Source organism: Mirounga leonina, unplaced genomic scaffold, assembly GCF_011800145.1.
Source record: "Mirounga leonina isolate KUSES-001 unplaced genomic scaffold, KU_Mleo_1.0 Mir_175, whole genome shotgun sequence".
Lineage (NCBI taxonomy): Eukaryota > Metazoa > Chordata > Mammalia > Carnivora > Phocidae > Mirounga > Mirounga leonina.
The window spans coordinates 30,522,792-30,549,224 of NW_023270453.1; the positions used below are offsets into that span (position 1 = coordinate 30,522,792).

Here is a 26,433-nt window from a genome sequence, read left to right on the forward strand (position 1 = left end):
GTGATAATCGTATCTGCCCTAAAAGCCAAACTGTGAGATCCCTGGGGAAAGAGTGCTGGGCCTGGAGTCTGACACTGAATGGTCTTGGGTGGACACTTCAATGGAAAGCCTCAGCCTCCTTCTCTGGCAAATGGGGACAATTCATCACAAGGTTACTGAGAAGAATGAGCTTGATAAAGCACTAGGCAAATGTAAAGACCCCTTTCTGGCCCTAAAGCACATGCTTAATAAGTAAATGGAGCTGATCTGATCACTGGGACAAAATCAGATCCCAAAGGTAAAGTAGAAATTTAATCTGTTGGTAAAATTTTACATCAGTACACTGTAAAAAAAGGGGAAATTTCTGATCTGTAGTGGAAAACACACCCTTTCAAATCTAAAACACTTCTTATTTTAAGATTCAATTTTAAATAAATCAACTGGTTTTTAGAAACAGAGAGTCAGAATGTTTAATCCTAATATCTAAAAAAAAGAAAACAGCACATAAATTTATTTCTCAAACAACTGAGGAAATCAGAAAACAACATTTTTTCTGCTAAACTCCTTCAACATGTTTTTAACAAGCCGACCCAGAACTGACTTCAAGTAGAATTACAGTGTTTGGGTTCTTACGGTTTCAAACAAGGCTATGACAGTGTAATAAGCGCTTCTACCGAAAACAAAGAAAGACAACATCTTTAGAAATTCTAGTCACTTCGTTAATATTGGGCACAAAAGATAACAAAAATGGAAGCTAACAGAAAGACAACAGACTCATTTAAGTTTCTTTAAATTCTGACCAATCTTCCAAACCAAAATCAAATGGAATAAATTCATCCTACATATTAATAACTGTTTCGTGGCTAAAAATTAAATGAGGTCAATTTCAGCCCTCTTCTCACTCATGCTAAGAGTGGACACATGGCCCACAAGCATGCATCTGTCTACACGCATGGTGCAACTACACATGTTCATGCATACATATGAACGGGTACACATAGTAGTGAAGTAAGGAAAATGCGAATTCGAAGTCTTCAAGGAAAACCCAAACTCAACCTTTCAAAACAAGTAACAGGGTGGACACCTCTATAAGGGAAGAATTTCTTCTTGTTGACAGCCTCACAGCTGCAGTTTTCCAAGGGCCTTCGTAGTTTGGAGGAAGGAGCCTCATCTTCAAAAGAACCAGCACTGCAATTTTCAAGCACTTTGACCAAAGTAATCCCATAAACAATACAAAGCAAGCAATCCCATCTGCAAAATTATTTTCACTTCTCATTGCCAAAGAAATGAAGACCATAAGACTCAACAACTACAGGGGATGATACAAAGCTACAGAAATTGTAAAAAACTAGCCATTCAGAACACAAGGAACAGGCAAAGTCTATTTCAAGTGTTATTTTTCAAATATGCACAATACCATTAATGGTCTGTATTAAATTTTGAAAACCGGCATGTTTGAGAATGAACCTTAAAATATTTCAAACAAAAAAGTGCATATTCACACACAAGGACCTTTCTAGGTCCAGGCCCATAGTTTGCTCAGCAGCAAATAAACCCAGGGGCCACTGCCAGGCAGAGGACTCTGTCCAGACCCCGCCCCTGTGAGGCTCTTTCAGATGAGCCGGCCGAGCACGTAGACCTGCCTGACGCTGGGCTGAAGTTGGGGAGCAAGACCTGCCGATCCACAGGCTGTCCCTCCTCACTCGGATGCTTACCAACGTGTGAAGGTCTTCCACCCCCAGGGTCCTACTGGTCCATTCCTGGATGCTTAACTGGCCACCAGATGAGCGGACACAGGAGCTCAAGTGCCCGTGCTCTTCCCTCACGCGTGTCACGGTCAGGTTTAATCGGGACCCACGACAGTAGGAAGACACCTCTGTGACCTCCTCTCCTACCACTGTGCCCTCTGCTCTGGCTCCACCAGTCCTAGTCCTTCCTTAGGACCTCTGACTTCCTGTTCCCTCCTCCTGAAGCACTCCCTCCATCTTTCCTCAGGGCTGCCTCACACACAGGCTTCAGTGGAAGTTTCTGCTGCGACATCCTTTCCTCAGAGGAAAGGCTTCCCTGTCTTCTAAATCAGTTATACCATTCCTCCCTGCCCTTGCGTCTACCACATCACCCTCCTTCATTTTCCTGTGGGCACTTATCTGAAACGACCTTGTACATTAGTTTCCTAGAGCTGCCCTAACAAATTACCTCAAACTCAGTGGCCTCAAACAACACATTTATTCTCACAGTTCTAGAGGCTAGCAGTGCGGAATCAGGAGGGCAGCAGGACTGTGCTCTCTCTGCAGGCTCCGAGGAAGAATCCTTCCTTGCCTCTTCCCCAGCTTTTGGTGGCTCCAGACATTCCCTGGCCTGTGGCTGCACCACTCCCGTGTCTGCCTGTGGCTTCACATGGCCTTCTCGCCCGTGTCTCTGTGTCCTCTCCTCTTCTTATACAGACACCAGTTACTGGGTTTAGGACCTGCTCTAAGTCCAGGATGCTTTCATCTCGAGATCCTTAACTAACGACACCTGTAAAGACCCTATCTCCCAATAAGGCCAATGCTGAGGTTCCGGGCAGACAGGCATTTTGGGAGGACACTTCTCAACTCCCTGCACCTTGTCTGTGTTCCTGTTTGTTGTTTATCTCCAGAGGGTCTCTCTTGTTCATCACTACATATCCACTTCAGACAGTACCTGGCACCGGGCAGGCACAAAATAAACATTTGTGAATGAGTGGAAGAATGGAGACAAAAAGAGAAATGAAACAAAGCGCCTCCTACAATTTAGCAAGACTAAAACATGATGAGTACCAGATTACAACTTGACCCAGTTTGCATGCTTTTAATTCCATTCCCTGGGGTACAGTATACTCAGCACCTGCTATCATGAGGAGGCTGGAAAGAGGCTATTTATAGGAGGCCAGCAAACCTCATCAGCATAAAGTATTTCTTTGCTAAGTGAACACCATTTGCAGTGAGGCATACATTTTGGCAGACGGGGTGCACACCCTCTAGTGGCCGTAAGAACAGTAACCTCAGTGTTTCTACTCCTTGGCACTGGAAGTATTTCTTACTAATGTCAACTCACACCTGAGAAAATTCAGAACTGTTTCATTCACGGTGCTATCAACCTAGGAGTTGACAGAGGTGGTACCTATTTATTTGCTCAACTGCAGAGTAGACTTTTACTAACAAACAACAGGTAACAGCAGGTGCCAGGCATTCTACTAGGTTTTTCTCCAAAAGGCTCAGGTTTTCTATCACCAGGCAATTTTCCTAACACCCAACTTTCCCCTCCAAAAGATTCCCAAGATTGTTCCCCATCCCACTTAAATTTAAAACAATGTGGTTTGCCAAACCTGCTAAGAATAAATTAATGGATGTACGCTAAATCACTGATCGTAAGTGGATAAATTACAGAAAACTCATGAAAAGAATCAAAAACTATTTTGGCTGCAAATACAAGATAAGCATTCTAAATAATACTGTTGGCTTTTGGTAGGTAGGTTACAAGGCACAAATCAGATGATTCTGTCAAGTGCTTTCAAAAACAAAAAAGCATTATTGATGTAGAAGCTACTGATACCTGTCAAATGATACCTAAAAAAATACTAAAATTAGAAGAGCCATAGAACTCCTGACCTTGTAAGTGACATTACCATTACCAAACGCTATTCCCTGCCCACTCAACTCGACATTCACCAAAATAAAAATGCCCCTGGCATATGTTTGTCTATGTTGTCCACAAGTAATAAACGACACTTTCCTGTCTGTATCTTAAACAGGCAGGAAGAACCCTCAAGGAAGAGGGATTCTACAGATGGAGGGAATGAAGAAAGCAGAATTTCTTTTTCTTTTTTAAGATTTTTTTTTTTTGAGAGAGAGAGGGAATGACAGAGAGCATGACAGGGAGGAGGGTCGGGTGAGAAGCAGACTCCCGGCTGAGCAGGGAGCCCGATACAGGACTCGATTCTGGGACTCCAGGATCATGACCTGGGCCGAAGGCAGTCTCGCTTAACTAACTGAGCCACCCAGGAGCCCGAAAGTAGAATTTCTTAATATGGTTTGCAACAGGAGGACTTCAAGCTCTTCTTCTCCCTCTGCAGTATCCACTGGCAAGTTTACCTCAGTTTCTAGTGGCATTCATTATTTATAAGGCAGGTATGATTTCATTTATTTATTTACTTATTTACTTACTTATTTTTAAGGAATCTCTACACCCAACATGGGGCTCAAACTTACAACCCTCGAGATCAAGAGTGTACACTCTCCCAACTGGGCCAACCAGGCGCTCCAAGGCAGGTATGATTTTAGTGCATATCTGAGAAGAAAAATCTAGACATTACCCTGCCTCGATACTGTGACTATCCTACATAGAACACCCACTCAGTAACACGAAATAGTGAGACCCTGCTGCCTTAACAGCAGGTCAACACCCATGGCCCCACCCTCAATCACTATTTACTCTTAAACACCATTCCTAAAAATGAAGGGGAAAAAGTTACAAATTAAGAAGCCAACACCTTCAAAATTTTTCTATCCTGAAAGAGAAAGCCTGAAAAATGACATAAAATAGTTAAACACCCAAAGTTTTAACTTCTAGATCCACAGTGAAGTTTCAACTCTGAGACCTTAAACATTTCTTTGGATACAAGCAAGAATTTGGGGAGCCAGAAGCCCTGGGCTACAGGCCAGGCTCCACTGAGGGTTAAATTACACCCCTTGTGCCCCCCACGTTCTGAATCTGTTTAGAAGGACCTATCATTTCTATCTCACATGGCTATTGAGGAAGATCAGAAGCAAAAGCACGTGAAAACTGGAGGGCACTTTACCAGAGCATAGTTTACACATTCTTTGTTGGCCAATAACAAGTAAAGTATTTTGGAACTTATAGAAACAAGTATTTATAATATTCACCCTGCAATGTCTTTCTGTGATGTTCAATAAATCAAAGGCAAAATTATTTTCCTAAAAACTGCATCCAGGCTCAGTGTCATATTCTACTCAGTGCATCCAGGCTCAGTGACATTGCTAATGTCAGGACTAAAACCTAGAAAACTAGAGTTAATGACGAGCAAACCGATTTGGGCAGGTTTGAGATATCAAGTTAAATACAATGTTTTCCACTGGTTAAAAACTTTTACTGTTTTCGGTAATTCAGTATCAAATCAACTGAAAGAGGCTTTTGGAAGGATTCATCTGAGGGACTTACAAAAATTCAAACCAAGATAAAACTAGAGCATTTCTCTTTGTGACAGCAACATAAGCATATACATATATGGTCAGGATACACATAATAAAAGTTTATGTTAAAGGTTATTACTTCCAGAATATCATTACTTCCCAAGTAATAAACACTAATGGCACAATTTTATGACGGTCCAAACTGCTCACAAATATCTCGATTAAAGACAAATGAATTTACAATTAATCAGTATGGTTTTTTTTAATGAGGGGACAATTATCAAATGTACTCCTTCAAGATGTCACAAACACACCTAGAGACATAAGCAAAAAGCATTGCCATTCTAGTGCCACAAAAACATTAAAGCATTATTTTAGCCCAATTCTGGTATACTTAAATTTAAATACACTTAATATTGAAATCCCTTTACAAAACACAAAAATTACGAGATAAGGCTCTTGATCAAAAGATGTACCTTTCATAGTAAGATTTCTTTAAATTAGCAAGACCCTTAACATATTAGGAAGTATATTTTGTGGGGAGGGGCAGTAACAATGAGTATAAGACTGAACATCACGGACAGCTCTACTGATGACAATACAACTCATCCTGTCTCTAGTCCCCCCAGATAACGCTCCAGGATTTTCCAGTCAAGGCACTGCTTGATTTCCATATTCTGCCACTGTGATATGAGATAAGCTTGCAACAATTAGATTGTGGCATTCTGCGTGCTACCTGAAAAAAAAAGATCTGTTTGTTCTAATACCTGTGAAGCATCCTAAGGCCTTATTTGGGAAAAACAGTAATTTACAAGAGACATTCTCAACTGAGGTGATTTTGTCCCCCTAGGGAATATCTGGCAATGCCTGGCTATTTTTGGTTGTCACAGCTAAGGGCGGAAGGAAGTGCTACAGGTGTCCAGTAGGTGGAGGCCAAGACTGCTGCTAAACATTCTGCAAAGTGTGGGACAGCCCCCACCCTCACAGAACTACCTGACTCCAAGTGTCAATAATGCCGAGGTTGGGAAACCTTAATTCAGAGGAATGTCCAGAAGCATATTGTGCTCTATAGCGGGGCCTCCAAAAATGTCTTTACCTTTCCTCTTAATTCGACTCTCGAAGCCATGGCGGTGGTTTCATTTCTGGATCTAACATTTTGCCGTTACGTCATCTTACAAAGAGTGTGCACGAAACCGAGACCATCTAGGCAGTGTTGGCAGGTTTCACAAGATAGATGGTTTCACAAGTGCCATGCTGGGCTGGCCTCCTGAGTTCTTTCACCATTAATCAAATATTGTCTCTTGCCAACCAGGCAATTTCATCTCAGTGAGAAGCAGCCCAGTGAAAGATGATACTAACATGATAAAAGCTATCTACCACTTTGGGAGGAAGCATTCTAAAGGCTGACAGGCCATACGGGGTCCCATCTTGGCAGCACCTTCTTGGTCCTGTTTTAAAGGCAGTCTGAACACTGCTGTACATCATTCTAACTCAGCAGGCCGCCGAAATGAGTAATGTCACCAGCACATCAGTGAGTCTGATGTGAACTCAGCGTCAAACTTTGAGCATCATCTCTGAAAGCACTGCTAACAAGTAGATTCAGAGAATGCAGAGGCTAAAGGTAAGGAACCAGCTTTGCTGCTCAGTCATAAAGGGGAACTCGCCTCTCTCCTGCAGGTCCAACCACAGAGACACTATAGAGGCCATAAACAAAACAAGATCAGAAAGAGCTCTGATACAGATGTTCAAAGGCATGTCTCAAAAAAACTTCCCCAACCAATAACTGATGAACCTTCTTCTGCCTCCCTCTTTCAGCCTCTAAACTTTATCAAAGTCAAAACAGTCAGAAGGGATTATGTGAGCCAATTCCCTACCTTCAGAGACTAGAAATCTGTATAAAACTCAGAAGTCAGAGACTTGCTCATGTCAGGACTAAAACCTAGACCTCTAGAGTCCTAGCTGAGTCCTACTCCTTATCACATGACCCCTGCTAAGAACTAGCTCTGAACTCTGGATACAGATCTCCAAAGGAGCTGAAAATAATAATGAAGTTGCCTCTCAGTACTCTTATTATAAGGCTAAGTGATCTCAATGTTTTCCATACTTTTCTTTGAAAGGGTAAACACATAATATATACTATTTATTCATGTGCCATTGCTCGTCTGCCATTTTCCCTTTATTTTTTAGGAGAAACTCAGTGAAAATGTAAAGAAAAAAACAGGATTTCAAGCAAAACTAGGCACAGTGTCCTACAGAAGTCCCTACAAAGCCTACCTGAAGGAAGACCTCTTTACCCCTGCAGGTCATTTTTTATCATCTTAATTATAAAACAAACAAAAGATTTCTTATATAAGTAGGAAGTTCCAGCAAACATTACACACATGTCGAGTTCTCTCAATAGTGCTAAATATCCAGGATTTTCCCATGACGCCATTTCTATGGATAAGTTTTCATTTATTGGGACTACATCCTGCAGGCACTTTCATGTCTTATTTAATCCCTGTTTATAGATGAAGGCATGGAGGCTTAAAGAGGTTAAGAAGCCCATAGGCCACACAGCTAACAAGTGACGGAGCTCGGTGTCTAAGTCCTGATTCTTCACCATTCTGCCGTACCGCCTCCGTGACCGTCATCTACTGCAAATCTACATGAAAACCCACCTATCACACAACTATTGCAACTAAGAGTTAAATGCCCGTTCCAGTCCCCTGATGCCTGGCAGGTGAGTGACCTGCCCCATGTCACAGAACCAGTTAGTGCTGCCAGTGGGACCAGGCCCAGGCACCCAGCTGCCAGCCTGCCTTGGCAGAACGAGAGACAAGCCTGTGAGGGGCACGGAGAGCCATCCCGTGCCTGCCCTCGCAGAACGAGAGACAAGCCTGTGAGGGGCATGGAAAGCCATCCCATAGCCACGTAAGAGTAAGGACACATTCACTCTAATGCACAGCTGAGAACTTACAAGCAGAATAATTAGATATTAACACTGCTGCTTAAAGAATCTACTCAGAGTTAACACATAAACAGTGTCCCTAACATGACCGAAAAGCTGTAACGACAGAAATTCATGTCCAATCTACATAAAATCTCCCCAGTGCAAAAGGTAAAATCCAACCCAGTCACAATTACTAAATCCTCAGTGAGGTCTGGATTCGTAGGGTTTATGTCTCAGGTACCTATGGTCCTGTATCTAAGTATCACTTTTACTTGCTGTACCCAAGTATGATTTACACTTGCTGCAATGACTTCTTCTGTGGAACTGTTCTTATAATTTATTGAGATTATTTTAAGCTTTATACTGGCCTCTCAATAATAAGAGGTCCTGAACACACACTGAAGATCCTATAAAAAACAATTTATCAGGGGATGAAGCTGGCAATGGGAAAGCAGCAGAGAAGCCATGTTAGGAAACTTTCTGTTAATAAGACCTTGAAAGAGTTATGCACTTTATAAAATAGAAGGGCACACATTCCCAGTTTTTTTTAAAGCTAAACTACAGCTGACAAGTAAAACCAAGTATTCCATAGTAACATGCCATACAGTATCAAATAAAATTTTTAGAAATTTGCAGGTGCATATAAACCTGTAAGTTAATTCTTATCTGCTCTAAGCTCATCATAAGACAAATTGAAAGTCTGCTGGAAATTCCCAAACAAAAAATTCACAAGGTTTACAAGTGTTCCATTCTCTCAAAACTCACTCGGCCAAACCATCCCTACGATCGAGTATCTCAAAAATCATTTAATTGGGGCTTATCTATAATGTGATCTTTTCATTGCTGCAAATCAAGAGGTATAAAAAACCCTTCTAATATAAACAATCCAACACAACCCAGTGAAACCTTGGGGATGGGAGGAGATATGAAAGACAGGTACCTCGTAGTTTGAGAGAAAATCTAGTAATTCTGATTGAGATGGGATGTAGAGAAGTGGTTTCATCACCCGGCGGATAAACTTCTCAATGTAAACAGCACTCATGGGGCCTTTGTATTCGATTGGTCCAAAACTAGTACCAAAAAAATAAAAATAAAAAAATAAAAATAATACACCATGCATTAAACCTGTAACGTATAACTGAAATCATCAACACCACAAGACGATCCTGACTGCTTCGTAGGTAAGTAGCCTGTGTCCCGGGAGGTGAATGGAGGACCAACTGAGAGTAAGCATTTCATGTGCCGGGTGGCACAAGCAGCCACTTCTTTTCTATGAGCTTAATTCAACTGCAAACTGAATTTCAAACAAAAAACATTCATTCTAGCCTCTGGGGGAAAAAGAAAAATCCCCATAATGATATTTCTTTAAAAAACAAAACCAAACAGAAAGGCAATCCTGGAAACTGACCAAATGCTAAAGGATTGCAGGATCAATTCATTCAATTAATTCAACGTGGGGGGGGGGGTGCTTTCTTTTACACATCACCCTGAAATAAAAAACAAGCTGAGCAACTGGCCCTTGGCCTACTAAAACGTACTTACTAAATATTCCCAAAGGCACTTACACAAAGGATCACTAAATAACCTGAAACCTACTGAACGCTTTACTATAACAAAAAAGGATAATGGGAAGGGACAAAGTTAGGGATCTCCAAAAATGATCTTATTTTCCCTTCCAGGTGTGCTTAGGGATGCACAGGAATTTGATTTAGCATTGCTAAGAAATAAGACCAACTTTCAGTTACCCTCCTAAGCTAATCAGAATCCTCACATGGCTTTCTTCAATCTTGCACAATGCAGATGCTGCTCAAACATAACTGAATGGTATGTGGCGGGATGGGGGAGTAAGGTGAAATACAGTAACTCCATAACCATTCTTCTGTCTAAATAGAAATTGACATTAAGCTTGCTGTTAATAGCAAAATAAACAGAGTATAGTAAAGATTTACATAAATGCTGTGATCCCAATACCATATGCTTACATAAATGACAAACACACATATAATGGGATGAGATAAACACAATTCTTCAGGGTGCACTGAAAATATGATGCCAAACAAAAGAATGTTAGCATGAAAAAAGTAAAAATAGCGCTCTACATGCACAGCTGGGAGACAGAGTTAACAACTCTATCAATTCAAGACCTACATTAGTTTAAAAAGTACCACCACCACCAACCCCATCAGCCACTAACAATTTTTAATTTAAAGGAAGAAATCAAAAAATCATCTGATAACACATTTTGTTCAGCAAAACGGAGCCAACAAATCTGGAAACATCATCTACTCAGGCAAACAGCCTCCTGGAGGGTCGTTAGAAGGATCCCAGTGACTTGTAAAAGCTGAGAAGATCTCAGAATGCAGGTGCAGAACACATTTTACCAACATGCCACAGTCACGACCACGGGACGAGCTGATCCAGGGCTGCTGAGCCGTGAACAGAGTGTTAGAAGAAACTACTCCCTGCCTTAGAGCCTTTTATAAACTTTCTTAGTGAGTGGTATCAATACAAGCAAAAAAAATGGAATCTACTTAAAAGCAAAACAGAAAGTCTATTAATCTCAGCAGCCACTAGTAGGTAAGCCATTACGAACACAGGAACAACAGAAACACACGGACAGCAATGGTCTGTCTGCCCAGGGATGAGGCTGAGGGGCCACATTTGCAAGCACTATTAACCAAGAGAACCTCAGCACCACCGAAAGGTCACAGGAGAGCTTAGCTGAAGACACACATTCATTCATGTGTGTTATGTATAGAACAGAGAACTTGCAGATTCTTAAACGGGATATGAAAAGGCTACCTTTCAGGTATCTCTGTGCCTTAGCACTTGCTTGTTTTTGGTACACTGGGAATGGGAGATATTCAAGTGAGTATTAAGAGGTCTGAACGAACTGAAACAAGTAAAACCTAACAGGCAAAGATGAGGGGCAAGCACTTCAAGGAGAGTATCAACCTCAAATTCCTCATAAAATGAGAAGGATGGACTAGATGTTTCTAAGGTTCCTTGCCTGTCCTTTCAATCTTTCCATAAATCTAAGAAAACAGTATAAGACAATATACTGCACAGCCATATAACCCAAAAAGATATTTTGTACTTGATTCAAGGCAAGTCTCCTGATTTTAGTATCACATCAAATTAGGCCCACCTCTGGACAGTTGACTTGGGTTACCTAGTGGCAAGGCCTATACTCCTCACTAGGCACCTGTGACCTATTTCCTATCTCCAAATATTGTCTACTTCCAAAAAGAGAACTGCAGGGACCTTCGCAGGGCAAGCTTATTTATCCCATTACAGAGCAGACAGCTTTAGCATCTTCAAATGCAACAGTTTATTCTCTGAGAAGTACTCTTGTATCTAGAAGAGACTCTGAAGGTGGAGATGCGGTAAGAAAGTGCATTTTTGCTCAAATATTACTTAACAGCTCTTGAGAAATAATACTACATGCCACACAACATTTTATGTTAGAAACATGAGGTGTGATGGAACGTGACAGATAATCCACAAATGATAGTTTGATGTTTCTTATAAATCCTCACTGATTAAAGCCTAGGAAGTTCAGAGGGAGGGAAAAAATAAAGCATAAAAAGTAAAGTTCCTACTAATCAAACATTCTTTACCCATTTTACCTTCATTAACAAACTTCAAGCCAATTACACTGAAGTCTAAAGTCTCATCTGTCTCCAAAATTCTTCAAGACCGATTTTAGACATTACTTAACACTCACAGCAACGTCTGGGCAGTATTCCAAAATCAAACACCAATATTTCTGCAGCATAATAAATAAACTGGCTCCTTAAGTGGGATAAAGACCAAAGGCAGCCTCTTGTTACTTCAGGCTAGATGAATGCATATGGAACAAAATTTACGAAAACTTTTCAGGTCTTCAAAGCTCTTTGGGTTTCAGGATTATGGGCATAGGACCGGGGACTCATAGTAACTTTCTTCCCAGCTGAAAAGGTGCTAAGATTCCCTCCTGCTTATGTATGTTGCCAGGTGACAGGATAAGGACCTTTGTGTATTTTCAGACAATAAAGTACTTCAGGATGTCTGAAATGTACAGCCGCACAATAGGGCCACTAGCACTACCAAAACCAATGCCATACACTACGTAATGGTATGAAAAAAATGTTCACACAAGCAAGAAAAAGCAGTTTAGGAAATACTATTACTACACAATCCCATTTTTTTATTTTGGAAAAAAAAAAAGAGGGTGGATGTGTATAGTCAGAGGACGATATAAATCAAAACACATAACGATTATGTATGGCTGATTAAATATCCGGATCCTCTTATTTTTGCTTATCTGTATTTTTTGCTTATCTGTACTTTCTCAATTTCCTACAGTGAATATCTAATACTTTTAAACAGAAAAAAAATTCACTTCGGAACGTAACTGGAATTAGAAAACTAATTCTTACCTCCGATGATACAGATATATCACAGGGAAATAAAAGAAATGCTTCTGTTTTCTGCATTTCCCCTGGTTCCACCAACAGTTAATTGCCACAAACAACACCTGCAGAGCCAAAAAAGGTTTCAAATGACTATGAATAACAACTGAAAAATAACCAAGATTTTAAAGATAAAAATCATAGAAATGGAACTATTCCTCTCCAAAACAGAAAGTGAGAAAAAAATTATCTCTGGTATTCAAAGAAGGTCATCATCTACCACCACAAAAAAAAAAGACAGACTTTCATCTATGGTGTCTAGCTAGGACTCTAGTATTTGACCAGTATTTTACAGTCTAGTCCAAGAGGAAAATGATTTGCTTTGAATTCTAAAGTCAATGAGCACCAGTGAGCTTTTTCTACTTTTGACAGTCAAACTGAGCATGGGAGAAGGAAAAAAAATGTTAGCTGCAAATAAAACGTCACAAATATCAAAAGCCATTTTTAACAACTACATTAAAAACCAGTAAGAATAAGATAATTAAAGCTATGCTCTAAAATGTAGTATTAAGCAGCAAAAATACAAATTAAACACATATTTATAGGTAGATGCTAAGATATTTCAGGAGAAGTGTCACTGTGTCTCCAATCTACTTGGAAAAGTACCCCAAAGAAGATGGGTTCATAGATTAGAGCAGGGTTTCTCAACTTCAGCACCACTGCTATTTTGGCCTTCCACTGGTAGGAGGCTTTCTGTATGTGTGTCTTTGTTGAGGGGCAGTCCTACACACTGGTTGTAGGGTTTAGCAGTATTCTTGGCCTGTACCCACTACATGCCAGCAGCTTCCCCCACTCAATAGTGATGCCCAAAAATAGCTCCAAATGCTGCCGAAAGTCCCCTGGGGGAGAAAATTTCCTCTAGGTGAGAACCACTGACTGGAGGAATAGTAAGAGAAATAAATACATGATCAAATAAGCAAAATAAAATGTCATTAACAACATTTAACTGGCAATCATATATACAATTCCTTTACCTTTGCTATGTGAAGAAATTTTCATAGTAATATTGAAAAAATATGAAGATTACAAATGAAAAGTCACTTTTAGAGGCCTTCCTTACATGTCATAAATAGCAATATTGCTCAAAACTTCGTGGAAGCTCTTTAGAGCTCCTTTTAGAGTCCATTTATGAGAAAGGAAAACAACGATATCTTTACTTAAAGGCGACATCTCATTTTTTTATTCAAAAATAGGGCACAATCTACCACGTTTGCTAATTTTACTTAAAGCAATGTGGCTCAAACGATTTTGCCTGTTTCCAAAAATAAACCCCCTCCTTTTCCCTAGTGAGAACACAGAATAATAAGCTCTCCATTTGGAAGGAGCTGGAAAAAAACATTTGAAAAAAGCAGTGCCCGTTAGCTGTGGATGGCACTATAACCTTCACCACTTGTCATGTGATCCTTAGCCAACCGCTCCACCATCCAAGTCTGAGGTCCTGCTTCCAAGCGACGCCAGGGCCAGTGTGCAGAGCTGTCATGAGAAACTGCACAGGGCCCAGGACACCAGAACGCCACTCCGAAACTTACTCAGAAGGACACCGCTGCTTCAGCTCACAATACGGTAACAAGGAACTGACACCTGCCCTAAACACAGATTTCCTCCTTGTTCCCCACATGTTCTCTTAATTCAGAAAACTTGGGCAATGCCTGGGGAATGAAGTGGCGATTTCTTTTATGCTAACCTATCGCTTGCCTCCCAGCGCTCCATTAGAGTTCCTGCTTCCTCCCTGGAAGTGTCTGCCAGTTTGGTTATTATTACCTTTTTTTTTTTTTTTAAGTTAGCTCTACTGCCCAATGTGAGGCTTGAACTCACGAACCTAAGATCAAGAGTCACATGCTTTACCAACTGAGCCAGCCTGGCGCCCCTATTATTAGTCATTTTTAAAGGGGGGGGGGGTAAAGGGAGTACTGGGAACTGATCGATCCCATGGGTCCAAAGTCAGAACACAAAATCACAACCCCCTCAGAACCAGTGTCCCAGGCAATGAAGAGTTCTAATGAAGAGCTAGATTTAAACAGTACTTTGCACCACATTCAGGGATCTATAATGGTTCAAAAGGCTTTGCTAGGTTGGGCAGAAAGCCTCACCAGCATTTATAACATTGTTTCTAAGAAAAACCAACCCAGAGTTCCAAAGAAACTTCTGGAACTCAGCTGCCTGCATAAATTACCTCAGATGAGTGGTTCTCAGCAGCAGCCTTTTAGAAATCTGTGCGATCTCTTCTGCTTGTTGCAGTGACTGGGAAGCTACAGGGCATGGGGTGGGCAGGCACTGTGGGAGACAGCCCACGATGCTCGAAACTGCGTTGCACAGGGAAGAGCACCCCAGGGCAGTTTGAAATGTCCTGCCCAACAATGAGGCTGGAGAAAACCTGTCTGTTAGTAATCAAGCCCAGGACCTAATTCCATTTCATCTGTGAATCCAAAGTATGGTTTTTGTATTCACCGAATTTCTTGGGAAGGCAACTCCTATGTAAACCCAAGGCAGAAATTACTTTGTTTGGTTCCAGCCTTTACCAAGAGCTGTTTACCGCTTAGGAAACTCGAATCAGTGAGAGCAGTGTCCCCACGGTACCTGAGTCTCTAACACAACACACCTTTACCAGTCTGACCCCAAAAGTTCTCCATAAAGGGACCAGGACCTATTTTGCCCCAGCATTTACATCCTGAAACACACATGACCTGATTGTGTTACCTTTGTTTCCCCCACCTTTATAATTAGTAGATTGGCTCTTTTGCAATTTAATGTGTAGGGAAGTTTTATCATCTATGAATTCCTTTTCAGGATAGCAAAAGACACCTCATAAAATATTTGTTTTATAAAAGGCAACTGGGATTCACTGGGTTGAAAACCACTGCCATATAGATAACTCATTTGTGCAGCCCTTTGGTCTAGCACAAAGGTTAACCTTCATTAAGTATTTGTTGCATATAGTTCTGGTCCAAGTATTTTTATTTTTTTATTTTTACTTTTATTTATTTATTTTTTTTTTGGGTCCAAGTATTTTTAAAATGTCAGTATGTTACATTGTAGTCATGACATATAAATCTGTCTTACAGCAGGGCACCTGGTTAGCTTAGTCTGACTCTTGGTTTCGGCTCAGGCCATGATCTCAGGCTGGTGAGATCCAGCCCTGCATCGGGGTCCATGCTGGGCATGGAACCTGCTTAAGATTCTCTCTCTGCCCCTGCCTACTTACCCCAACCCCATGCACATGCACACGCACGCATGCACTCTCTCTCTCAAATAAATAATGTGAATATTTAAAAAAAAGAAAGAAAGGAAAAGAAAATAACTCATGGACAAGTATCCAATGGATATTCAACTAGGCTTTTCAGCATTGAAACCAAACAGCATGGCACCCTGAGATGAACACTGACCTGCATCACAAGGAAACACAGCTCAGTGTTTCCCTCTCCTGCTCCCTCTCCTGCCTCTAACCAACTATGACCCTTACCATCAGAAATCCTTTTTCTTTATAGAAGGCATTACAATTTTTTAAAGTAAGGCTCCTGGCCTTCACCCTGGCTCAGTCAGCCAGCTGGGTAAGGGATCTCTGGGAACAACCAGCCCTGCACACAGGGCTGAGTCATCCATTTGCAGGCTGAGTGTTGGCATTACCTGGTCTGAAAGCTGACCCGCTGCTTGCTCAATCTCTGACCTGGCGGCAATGGACTGGCCACACCATGGAGCGTAGAAGAACAACAGCACCACCTCTGAGTCCCGGCGAACATGCTCTGCGTAGTCCAGCTGCCCCTGGAAGAGGTCAAGCACTGGAGACCTCGAGGAGAAAAAGCTGACAGGTGGCTTTGCTGGTATTATCACATCTTTTGCTCGACTACAAAAGAGCAAACACAAACATGATTGCTAAGTTTATCTTCTTCTAAAAACAGCTTTCTGTGGAGGGAGATCGAAGCTTAAGAGAAAAATCCCTTGAGTAAGAACATGGAGTTCCTAAAACATCACCCTGGAGTAAAAAATATGCTGTGCTAAGGCAATATTTAGCTGAGAGAATGCAAGACATGACCAATATGCTGAAAACGACTCTCTAATACTGTCTCCCCAGGTGTGGGGTGGGAAGGCAGCAGAGAGCAAAGGAGAAGGAGGACTTAGAATAATCCCTATTCTTGCCTCCCACACCCAACACACTCCTCCCTCACCTCTCTGCAGCCTGGCTCGCCAAAGGAGCTGATCTCCAGGGCTTCAGAACAGCCAGCGAGCTTGCTCAGAACTAAGGAGAGGGAGCTCTCGTGGCTACCACTAATAAGATTTCTATGGGAAATTCTTACCATGGACTCAACTCTGAGAAATCATTATGTTTATGAGCTGGAGTTGACCTGTACTTATCCAGGGCATTCAGGCAAAAGTAACAAATAATAATGTAGTTTCTCCAGATACATATATTGGGAAGCCACTAAAATGGAGTGGGGAGGCCAGAAGGGGGAGCCAGCACCTCTCCCTGTCAATTACAGGAAAAAATGATCAATTAGACTCCAACAGGAAACTCCTCAACAGGAAAAGAATTACAAGCCCCAACAGGAAAAGATGTAACAACTCCTACAAAAAGACTGACTACTCCAGCAATCAGCCATTGAAAAACTGTTATCCCCCCCAAACTCTTGCTTCTCTCCAATGGACTTTCACTCACAACAACCCCTCCCATCTTCCCCTTTCTCCATAAAATAATGTTGTTCTCCTTTGTCTGTGGGACTTGCCTATGATTTGTCATAGCTTGCATGTCCTGGATTGCAGTTCTCTGCTATTTCTGAATAAACCCATTTTTCTGGTAAAATAACTGTTTAATTTTTAAGGTTAACAATATCATGATCCAAAGGTTAATAAAGATGAATAACAAAGTATCAGCCCATTTTAACTGGAAAACAGTCTTCCTGAGTACCTGAAGTTCCCAAAAGGGAGAGATCAAGAGAAGACAGAAAAGAATGAACAAGTGGTCTGAAGTCACAGAGCTGCCACTATTTTTCCCATCAAGACAAAATATCTTGGCTGAGGCTGCATCCCACCAGGTGAAAGGAGCTTAATGAACACCTTGAGCTGTTCACACATCTGCACTAACATGACATAAAACCAATACAGTGGTTTAGCCCAGAAACCAACAGAATTAAAAAAGAGACCCTAGAAAATATTCAATTAACCCAAAAGGCAGAAAACGACCAAGGAAGGAACAAAAACCAGAAGGTACAAATGGAAAACAAATAGCCAGAAGGTAGGATTATACCCAACAATATCAAATATTAAATATGTAATTAAATATTACATTAAATATAAAAGACTAAACCACCCAATTAAGAAGAAGAGAATGCCAGACTAGATAATGAAGCAAGACCTACCAAATGCTGTCTAAAAGAGACCCATTTTAAACATAAAGACATAGGATGAAAGCATAGGATGGGAAAAGATAAATTATCTAAATAGTAAGCATAAAGAAGCTGGAGTAACTCATTAAGTGAAAGAATAAACTGGGGTATATTCTTACAATTAAATGTTACTCAACAATAAAAGAACTGATACATACCATAACTGGATGACTCTCAAAATAATTACACTGAAGAAGTCAGACACTAAAGAATACATATAACATGAATGCATTATATAAAATTCCAAAACTAATCTATAACAAAATAATCACACCAGTGACTATCTAGAGTGGGGAGTGGGACAGGAACACTGACTGCAGAGTACGGGTACTGAGGAAACTTTCTGGGGAGAAGGAAACATTCTCTATCTTGACTGAAAGGATGGAGGTGGTTAAATTTATCAAAAGTAATTAATCTGGGGGCGCCTGGGTGGCTCAGTCGTTAAGCATCTGCCTTTGGCTCAGGTCATGGTCCCAGGGTCCTGGGATTGAGCCCCTCGTCGGGCTCCCTGCTCTGCGGGAGGCCTGCTTCTCCCTCTCCCACTCCCCCTGCTTGGGTTCCCTCTCTCGCTATGTCTCTCTCTGTCAAATAAATAAAATCTTAAAAAAAAAAAGTAATCTGTACATGTAAAATGTGTAATTTTACTGAAAATAAAATATACCACCATGAAGCTGATGAGAAAAACATCTTGGCTGGTGTGTCTCCTCCTCTGACAACTCTACCCAAAGTAGGAGACCTCATTTTTTTCTCTCAGCTCCCTGTTGGTTGCCTTTTATACCCCTCACCACAATCAGTAACTTACTTCTTTTACTGATTACCTATTTACTCTACCACATCACTAACTCCCTGAAGGCAAGAACCCTATTTTTTTCACTGTTAGAGCCTCACTGTTTATGGTGCCTGGTCCTCTGAAGTTCGATAATTTGTGAAACGAACAAACTGACCCCCCTACTCATCTGAACATATGCAAAGGCAAATTAAATATAAACCCACAGAGATAGGGGCACCTGGGTGGCTCAGTTGATTAAGCGACTACCTTCGGCTCAGGTCATGATCCTGGAGTCCCGGGATCGAGTCCCGCATCGGGCTCCCTGCTCGGCGGGGAGTCTGCTTCTCCCTCTGACCCTCCCCCCTCTCATGTGCTCTCTCTCATTCTCTCTCTCTCAAATAAATAAAATCTTTAAAAAAAAAAAAACAACTCACAGAGATAGACATAATTAAGAACACTCAGAATAAAAGTGTCAGAGGCTCATTTGCTTTACTAGGCATGATCCTAAGGGCCACATCACTATGTTCTATGTTCACATATGTGTTCAAACTAACTTGATAATCTGGCTTCTCAGAATACAGCAAGGTAGCAGGAAGGAAGAACAAGAAGGAAAGTGTGCCGGCTCTGAGATGCCCAGCAGACAGACAGATATTTAGAACCAAAAAGGAAAACCTAAACACCCAAGACCCTACCTCCTCTAAGAGCCTTGGGTCATTTAGCATAAAGGAAAGAATCCCATGCCCTCCTCTGCATCTAGAAGGTGTTAGCTTCCTGAATTAAGACAGGTTTAAATCTATTACTTCCCTATTTGTAACCAAAAATTATTAATATCATGAAGAAGCGGTATTAAAAGAACAAATCTCCTATTTATTCACTCAAACTACCATTTTAACCCCTCAATCAGGGAGCTTTGTCTATATAAAAGTTCTCCAGAACCTGAAAAACTCAGTCACTTACACAATAATTTTAAAAAAATGTTCACTGAGCAAATGTTAGTATGCTTCAGAAACCACACTGCAGGCATGCAGGCTACAGCCGAAAGCACGAAAATGTTCTCAAGGGAGACGACACACAACCGAACACATACCCAACAAACAAAAACCCACAAAAGGATCACTGCTAGGTGGAGAATTTAACAGGGTGATGGGACAGGGGATCTTTTAAGCCGAGACCTGAATGACAGGCAGCCATGCAAAGAGATGAAGAAGGCCCTGCGTGACACGTTATCAAAAGCTCCAAAATTTCCCTCTTTCGAGATGATTCTTCTACTAGTCAAACTGCATGCTGAGTGTTAAATAACACAATCTGAGGGAAAATGTAGGTCTGTGACAGCCAAACAAAGGATAATAATCCACTCAGTATTACTGCTCTGCGTGTTCAGAGCGGTTCCTAAAGTACACCAGCTAGATAAAATACGTGGCCCATGGAAAAGCAAACATTAACCAGGGAAGACAAACATCTGCCTCTGCTCCACCAGAAACATTCACAAGTTTCCATTTAACTCTTAAAACTTGCTACAAGTTTTTGAGAAACTCTACCTAGATCAAAGATTTCCTGCAGATTTGAAGGCTCAGTCTCAGGTTCGAAAAACTCAAGAGCTGGTTGCAAGCAAAAATGGCGGGTTGCAACTCCCAATTTTTCTATGAAACGTGCACGTTACACCTCCTTCTGAAGAGGATCTGAAGCAGCTTTGAAATCACAAAATGCAATAAAGGAAAATGAATATATGCACACACATACATATATAGATACAGACACACTACTTTTTCCCTCCAAAATCAGGGTGAAAGGAAAGGGAGTAGGATGCAGTCAAGGAGACTCAATGAATAGAAAGGCAGGTAAAATAAAGATTAAAGGCCCAAAAATGCACAATTATTGTGTTTCCACCCCAAATCAACCTTTTTTATATTATCTGGTTTGAACTCAGCTAAGCAACCAACACTGAGGAGGGCTGTCCCTTATTTTAGGCCTGGTGCTATTAATAAAAATAAAATTTTAAAAAAAATCCTACTTTCTCGTAAGCTTCTGTCCTCATTAATGCAACAATCTTAAAAGTAAAATAGAAAAAGGGGGTCAGAAATGTTCGAGTCTATAACAGTATCATGACACCATTCAATCAAACAAGACTCTAAAAAATCAAGTTCAGTCTATTAAAAGACTCTCCAGATTTGCCAGTGGCACAGAAAAAAGAGGGACAGGCAAGCGGCCATTCACTGGCTCACTCCTATTCCGAAGCAGGTAGGGATCTTGCTCTGCCTGCCACAATAACTGGATTTACACTCTTCCTTCTTCCCCAAATCTCAAAGGACTTTCTTAGCTTTTTAAAGTCATGTTCTTTCAGAAAAAACACGAAGCATTATTTCTATGGACGAACAGATGTCAGTAAGTTCCCCACCCCTGGAGCTGAGGGGGGCGGGGGGGGGTGTTGGGGACGGACATGGACACACACAACGGACCTCTCTTCCTAAATTGAACCCAAAGATATCTTGCAATTCCACATTATAAAATACTTCATATATTTTTCTTTGCGCAGCCCATGATAAAGAGCAAAGTTAAGAGCCTAGTACCTAACAATAAAGGATTCAAATTCCAGCTCAGCCACTTAATAGGTGGGTGTGATTTGGGGCAAGTTTTGTAACATGACCAAAGCTCAACTCCTTCATCTATAACCTGGAAGGATAAGAGTATATCCAGACTTTATTGGGGACTGAGCCTTTCTGGGTCCATACTAGGTTCTTAGATGATGTATTAAAGGAATAAATGCACTGATGTAAGTAAGCTGCAGTGCTCAAGCAAGCAGTTTTGTTCCCCAGGGGGCACTTGGCAATGTCTGAAGACATTTTTGGTTGTCATATCTAGGGCTGTGTGCTATGGGTATTCAGTAAGTACAAGCCAGGGATACTGCTAAACACTCTACCATGGACAGGACAGCTCCTCTGCCCAAGTGCCAAGGATGAGCAACCCGGCTGGTACTTGGCAAATGATCAATAACAGTTATCATAATTTGTCCCCTTTCACTAAAATTCCCAAACCTCTGACACCTCTCTGACAACAAAGGCCACATACTATGCTTAACACACTCCGTAAAAATGTTCCAAGTTGAAATCTTCCTCTTGGCTAATATGCCAGTCAGTTGCAACAGAGACTTACAAACTGGGAGTCCGAGAAGATACACTGAGCACTTAGGAGACCAAAAGTACTCCTGAAATTTAAAGCACATTTTGTATCTGTGTACCTTCCCCAAAAGAGACACAGTAACTTTAATTTTTTTCTTGTTCACTATGGTCCTGCCTACCCAGGCCTTCTTTTCAGCTCCAGTAAAACAACAGCCCCGTCCAGACTTTGCCCTTGTTGCTCCCTCTACCTGGGACACTCTTCCCCCAAATCTTCCCAGGGCTGGCCCCTTCCTCCTCCCCGGGTGAGCTTCCTAGGTCTCGTGGTCACGAAGGCCTTTCTGCCCCACCCTCCTTCCTTCTGTTCCCTGCAGAGCACTTACAGGAGCCCTTTAAAATTATATTAAGTTGTTTACTGCCTGTCCCACTGGAAAGGAGAGTGGGATTTTTATCTTGAACGCTCACCTGGGTGAGTGTTATCCACCGTAGCACGTGTGGATGAATAATCGTTAGATCGATGAGTGCACGAATTGTCGAAGGGGTCTGGGACTCTAACAGTTGTGAATCATTACACTCGCGGCATAAGGGAAACGCGATGGGGGTTAAATGAGGGTCCTACATACAGCCTGCGCAGAAGTGACAGGTGCGCCCCCCACCCCAAGAAACCCCAACAGGTGACGAGCAGCTCAGAACGTGGCCCACTAACTTCGGTGCTAAAATGGGATGAAGGAAGGATCCTGAGCAGCCCCCGAAAACCTCGCCTGGCCCGCGGGGCAAGTGGCGGCCACGGCCGAAGCCTGAGCAGGGTCGGGTCCGTGGCTCCAGGCAAAGCCAGGCCTCACTTCCCCCGCGAAGGCCGCTCCAACCCCGGACCCTGCGGGCCCCGAGCCGGCCCTGCGCCGCCGGCCGGGGCCCCGCGGCTGCGGGCCGCCTCACCTGCAGGTAAACTTGAGGGCGACGAGCAGCGCGCAGCCGAGCGCCACGGCCCCGCAGAGCAGCTCGGGCCGCCGGCGCGCCATGAGGGAGGCGCCGCGCAGCCCGCGACGGAGCCGGCCCGCCGAGGACACTCCGGCCGGGGCCGGGCTGAGGGAGCCGGAGCCCGCGGGGCCGCCGCCGCCGCCACCCTCGTCCTCGGCGTCGTCGCTGCTGCTGCTGCTGCTGCCGCCGCCGCGGCCTCCGCATTCCGACATTACATGCTCCCTGTCGCCGGCTTTATACCGCCGCCGCCGCTTCGGGCCCGAGGGCCCGGCCCGGCCCGTCGCTCCCCAATCCCGCAGCCCGCCGCGCCCGCTAACCCGGACCCTCCACGTCAGCCCCGCCGCCGCCGCGGCGCCCGCCCCCGCGCAGGCAGCTCCACCTCCGCCCACGGAGTCTGCGCGGACGCCGGCCCCTCCCGGCGGCCCCGCCCCCCCGGTGATCCGCCTCTCGTTCACGGAGTCTGCGCGGATGCCGACACCGCCTGACAGCCCCGCCCCCCCGGCGGGCCACGCCCCTCACCCACAGAGCCTGCGCGAACAGCCTCCCGGCAGGCGCCCCTACGGCCGCCAGCTGTCGTCCCACAGGCTCCGCCCTCCGTCCGCGGAGTCTGCGCAGGCGCGGGTCGGGCGTCCGGCCAGTCCACGACGTGATCCTCCCAGCGCGGGATCTGAGAGCTCGGGCATCCGGGAGTCGCCGCTTGGCCTGCTGAGTTCTAAGTGGCGTGATGATGATGGCATTCGTGCCCGCGAGTCCGTACAGGCCCCGGGGAACATAGGTGCCGTTAATTATCCCCGCTTAACCTTGGGAAAATAGGTGCGGGGACGAGAGGTGTCCAGGGTCCCGCAAGTGAGGCGGGCGGGAGAGGTCACTCGGCCTCGGTTTGCACGTCTGTAAAATGGAGGGTAATAGCAGTACCTCTCCCACAGGGTTGTTCTGAGGATAAATGAGGTGATTTACGGAAAGTGCCAGGCCCACAGTGAGATCTCACTAAACTCAGTTACTGTAGTCTCCCAGCGTGCACGATCTGCATCAGTTAAGCGGCGTGTGCCCGAAAGCCTCATCTCCCACCACCTCGGCCCTTGGGGGAGGGTCTGTGCTGCTTGGACTCACCCCACAGATGGCAAGAAAAACCGAGGCTTGGAAAAGTCATTTGATTGAGGCCACAAAGCTAGTAGGTGGGAAATTCAGACTCAAAGGTAGGCTGCCCGGGTGACCAGTGACCTACAGCTGACTCTCTCAAACATCTCTGACTCTAAATGTTAGGTCCTTTCTAAAGTTTTGTGATTATAAAAGACAAGTCAGTAAGGGATGAAATGCGGCGATTTGAGAGCGACAGAAGAGAATTGCTGCCATGAGGGAGAGGGACAAGTGTACCTGGGGCGAAGTGAAGTCCATACTTACACGGCTGCTGAGGCCGCAGGTGACTATGAATAATCAGAAAACTAGGCAAATAAAATTCTGAGGGAACCAGTGCAGTATGACTGCAGGCAAAAAACAAAACAAAAAGCTTGGGCTGGCGAGAACCAGAAGCTAAGGTGAGACCTCACCTCTGCCCCAGGGCAGCTGGGTGAGCCTGGTGCCTGGCTTCCAGGGATGTAAGGTGTGGCTAGTGTTGGCTACCTTGCTAGGGAGCCATGGCATTCAGTGTGTCCACCACTGAGGCCCAGGACGTTGGTAGCTTATTTACACCTACCATTTTGCTAGTTGTTTTATAGCTCTCCTGTCTTTTTTTTTTTTTTAAGATTTTATTTATTTATTTGAAAGAGAGAGACACAGCGAGAGAGGGAACACAAGCAGGGGGAGTGGGAGAGGGAGCAGCAGATCCCAGGACTCCAGGATCATGACCTGAGCCGAAGGCAGTGGCTTAACCAACTGAGCCACCCAGGCACCCCTCTCCTGTCCTTTTTGTTCCTTCTTTATTCCCTTCGTTTGTATTAAGCGGATATTTGCTAGTATCCCATTAATTAATGATTTTAAACCTTTCTTTGGTATATCCTCAGCAGTTGCTCTGGGGATCACTATATAGATTTTTTCCAGAATTTCTACTTCAGATTATACTACCCTAATTCCAGTAAGAGACAGAAGCTTCTCCAATATAGCTCTGTTTCCTCTTCCCGTTCCTGTGCTTTTACTTTTTCATCTATTACATTACAAACTCGGTAATACAGTGTTTTCATACTGTTTTATATAACCTTGTTTTTATAGACACCGAAAAAAAATGTATTTCTAGGTTTTTTAATATTAACCTTATTTCTAGTCCCTCTTGATTTGTCTGTGTAGATCTGAGGTCACTGGTGTATTACTAAGGGAAACAAATATGGCCAAAGTCACCAGTCTCCATTCACTGTAGGTTGCCAGGACAGAATCCACCCTACACTTCTATAAGACACACCTGTCATTGGCACAGGCCTTTATAAGGTCCAAAGAACTTTTGCTGCCTGTGGGTTCTCTTTTAAGACCCACAATGCCTTGTGGCAATGCAAGGTGACGTCTCATAGGCCAGGAAACCACCCTGGATTTAAAAAGGCAGTTCATTTCTTCTTCTCTGTCTAGACATTTCCATGCTGCTCTGACACCAGAATGTACTTCTGAAACTGATTAAGTTCATTTCTGAACACACCAGGCCGTCAGGGTCAGGCGACACTGCTCTTCAGGACTCAGTCAGCCATAACTTGTCCACATCGACCCATATCTGAGCTTTCATAGCCACTTTTTACACCATGATCAAGTTGGTGGAGTCTGAGAAGCGGGCAGGGAGAGTATATGTTGAAATAATGCTCATTAACTTTTAAAGCTTCTAAGCATTTACTTAGCAAACAGGATATGCCTGACAAGGTACAGGTTGTCGGGAATTGGAGGAGGGAAGCCAACGCCCTGAGCCTGGGCAGTCTGGGCAATGGTGGCTATGTTTCTTGGAGACCTTGAATCAGGACCCCAGAACTGGCTTTCCAGAACTTGCTATTCTTCCCTTGCAATAAATACAAGAAGTCTATATTCTAATCTCTCCAGGCCAACTAAAGAGTTTGAGTTCTCGACCACTCACAGGATCTCAAGCTGTTTCTAGCGTGGATTCCAAAAGTTAAGACAACCGACTTTTTTATCTGTTAACCGAAACAGAGCACCAGAGACCACTTTTTACCATCTGCTTTTCTCCCTGGAAAAAAAAGAAGTTTGGAAGAAAGTACAACGATGAAAAAATGTAATGAGGGCCATCAGACTAGAAAGACCTGGTAGAAAAATAACACTACGAGTCTATTCTACAGAAACTGTCACCCATAACAAATTATCTATTTGGCAAATAAGATGCACTCCTAATGCATCCACCAAGTAAAACTGGTCCCAACTGCTTTCCCGCGCGTGGAGGAAAAACAGTCTCTCCTGTCTTCAAGGAGTCACAGGCAGCCTCTGGTTCTTCTAGATGATCTACTTGTCTCATCTCACTACCAGCAGCTATACCCTCCTCTCCACGGTGGCTGGACTCACATACAGGAACCAAGACCCTTTTCCGTTACACCCCTAAACCCACTCATTCAAGGGCGTCACGAGGAAGTGACTTTGCGCGAGGGTTTGAAGGCTTGGCACATCACAGCCCAGCAGATCCCTGTCTTCCAAGCCCATCCACCACTCCCCCCCCGACCCCCACCCCCAACAAGGACACA

General features: G+C 43.3%; 1 protein-coding gene across 4 annotated transcripts in view; it reads right to left on the reverse strand.

Annotated features, from left to right (window-relative positions):
• The window catches only part of TXNDC11 (thioredoxin domain containing 11), a 59,196-nt gene extending 36,111 nt beyond the window's left edge, over positions 1-23,085 (reverse strand). The window contains exons 1-4 of one of the 4 annotated variants that reach the window (XM_035022285.1): positions 22,733-23,084; positions 16,161-16,377; positions 12,504-12,601; positions 9,023-9,152 (exon numbers count right to left, since the gene is read on the reverse strand). In XM_035022285.1, coding sequence (XP_034878176.1) covers positions 9,023-9,152; positions 12,504-12,601; positions 16,161-16,377; positions 22,733-22,986 — 699 coding nt within the window. In that variant the 5' untranslated portion in view covers positions 22,987-23,084. Of the gene's footprint in view, positions 1-9,022; positions 9,153-12,503; positions 12,602-16,160; positions 18,018-22,732 lie in introns of those variants that run through there. The other 3 variants (XM_035022286.1, XM_035022288.1, XM_035022287.1) reach the window with 3 other exon arrangements.
• Between the last annotated feature and the right edge of the window lie 3,348 nt (positions 23,086-26,433).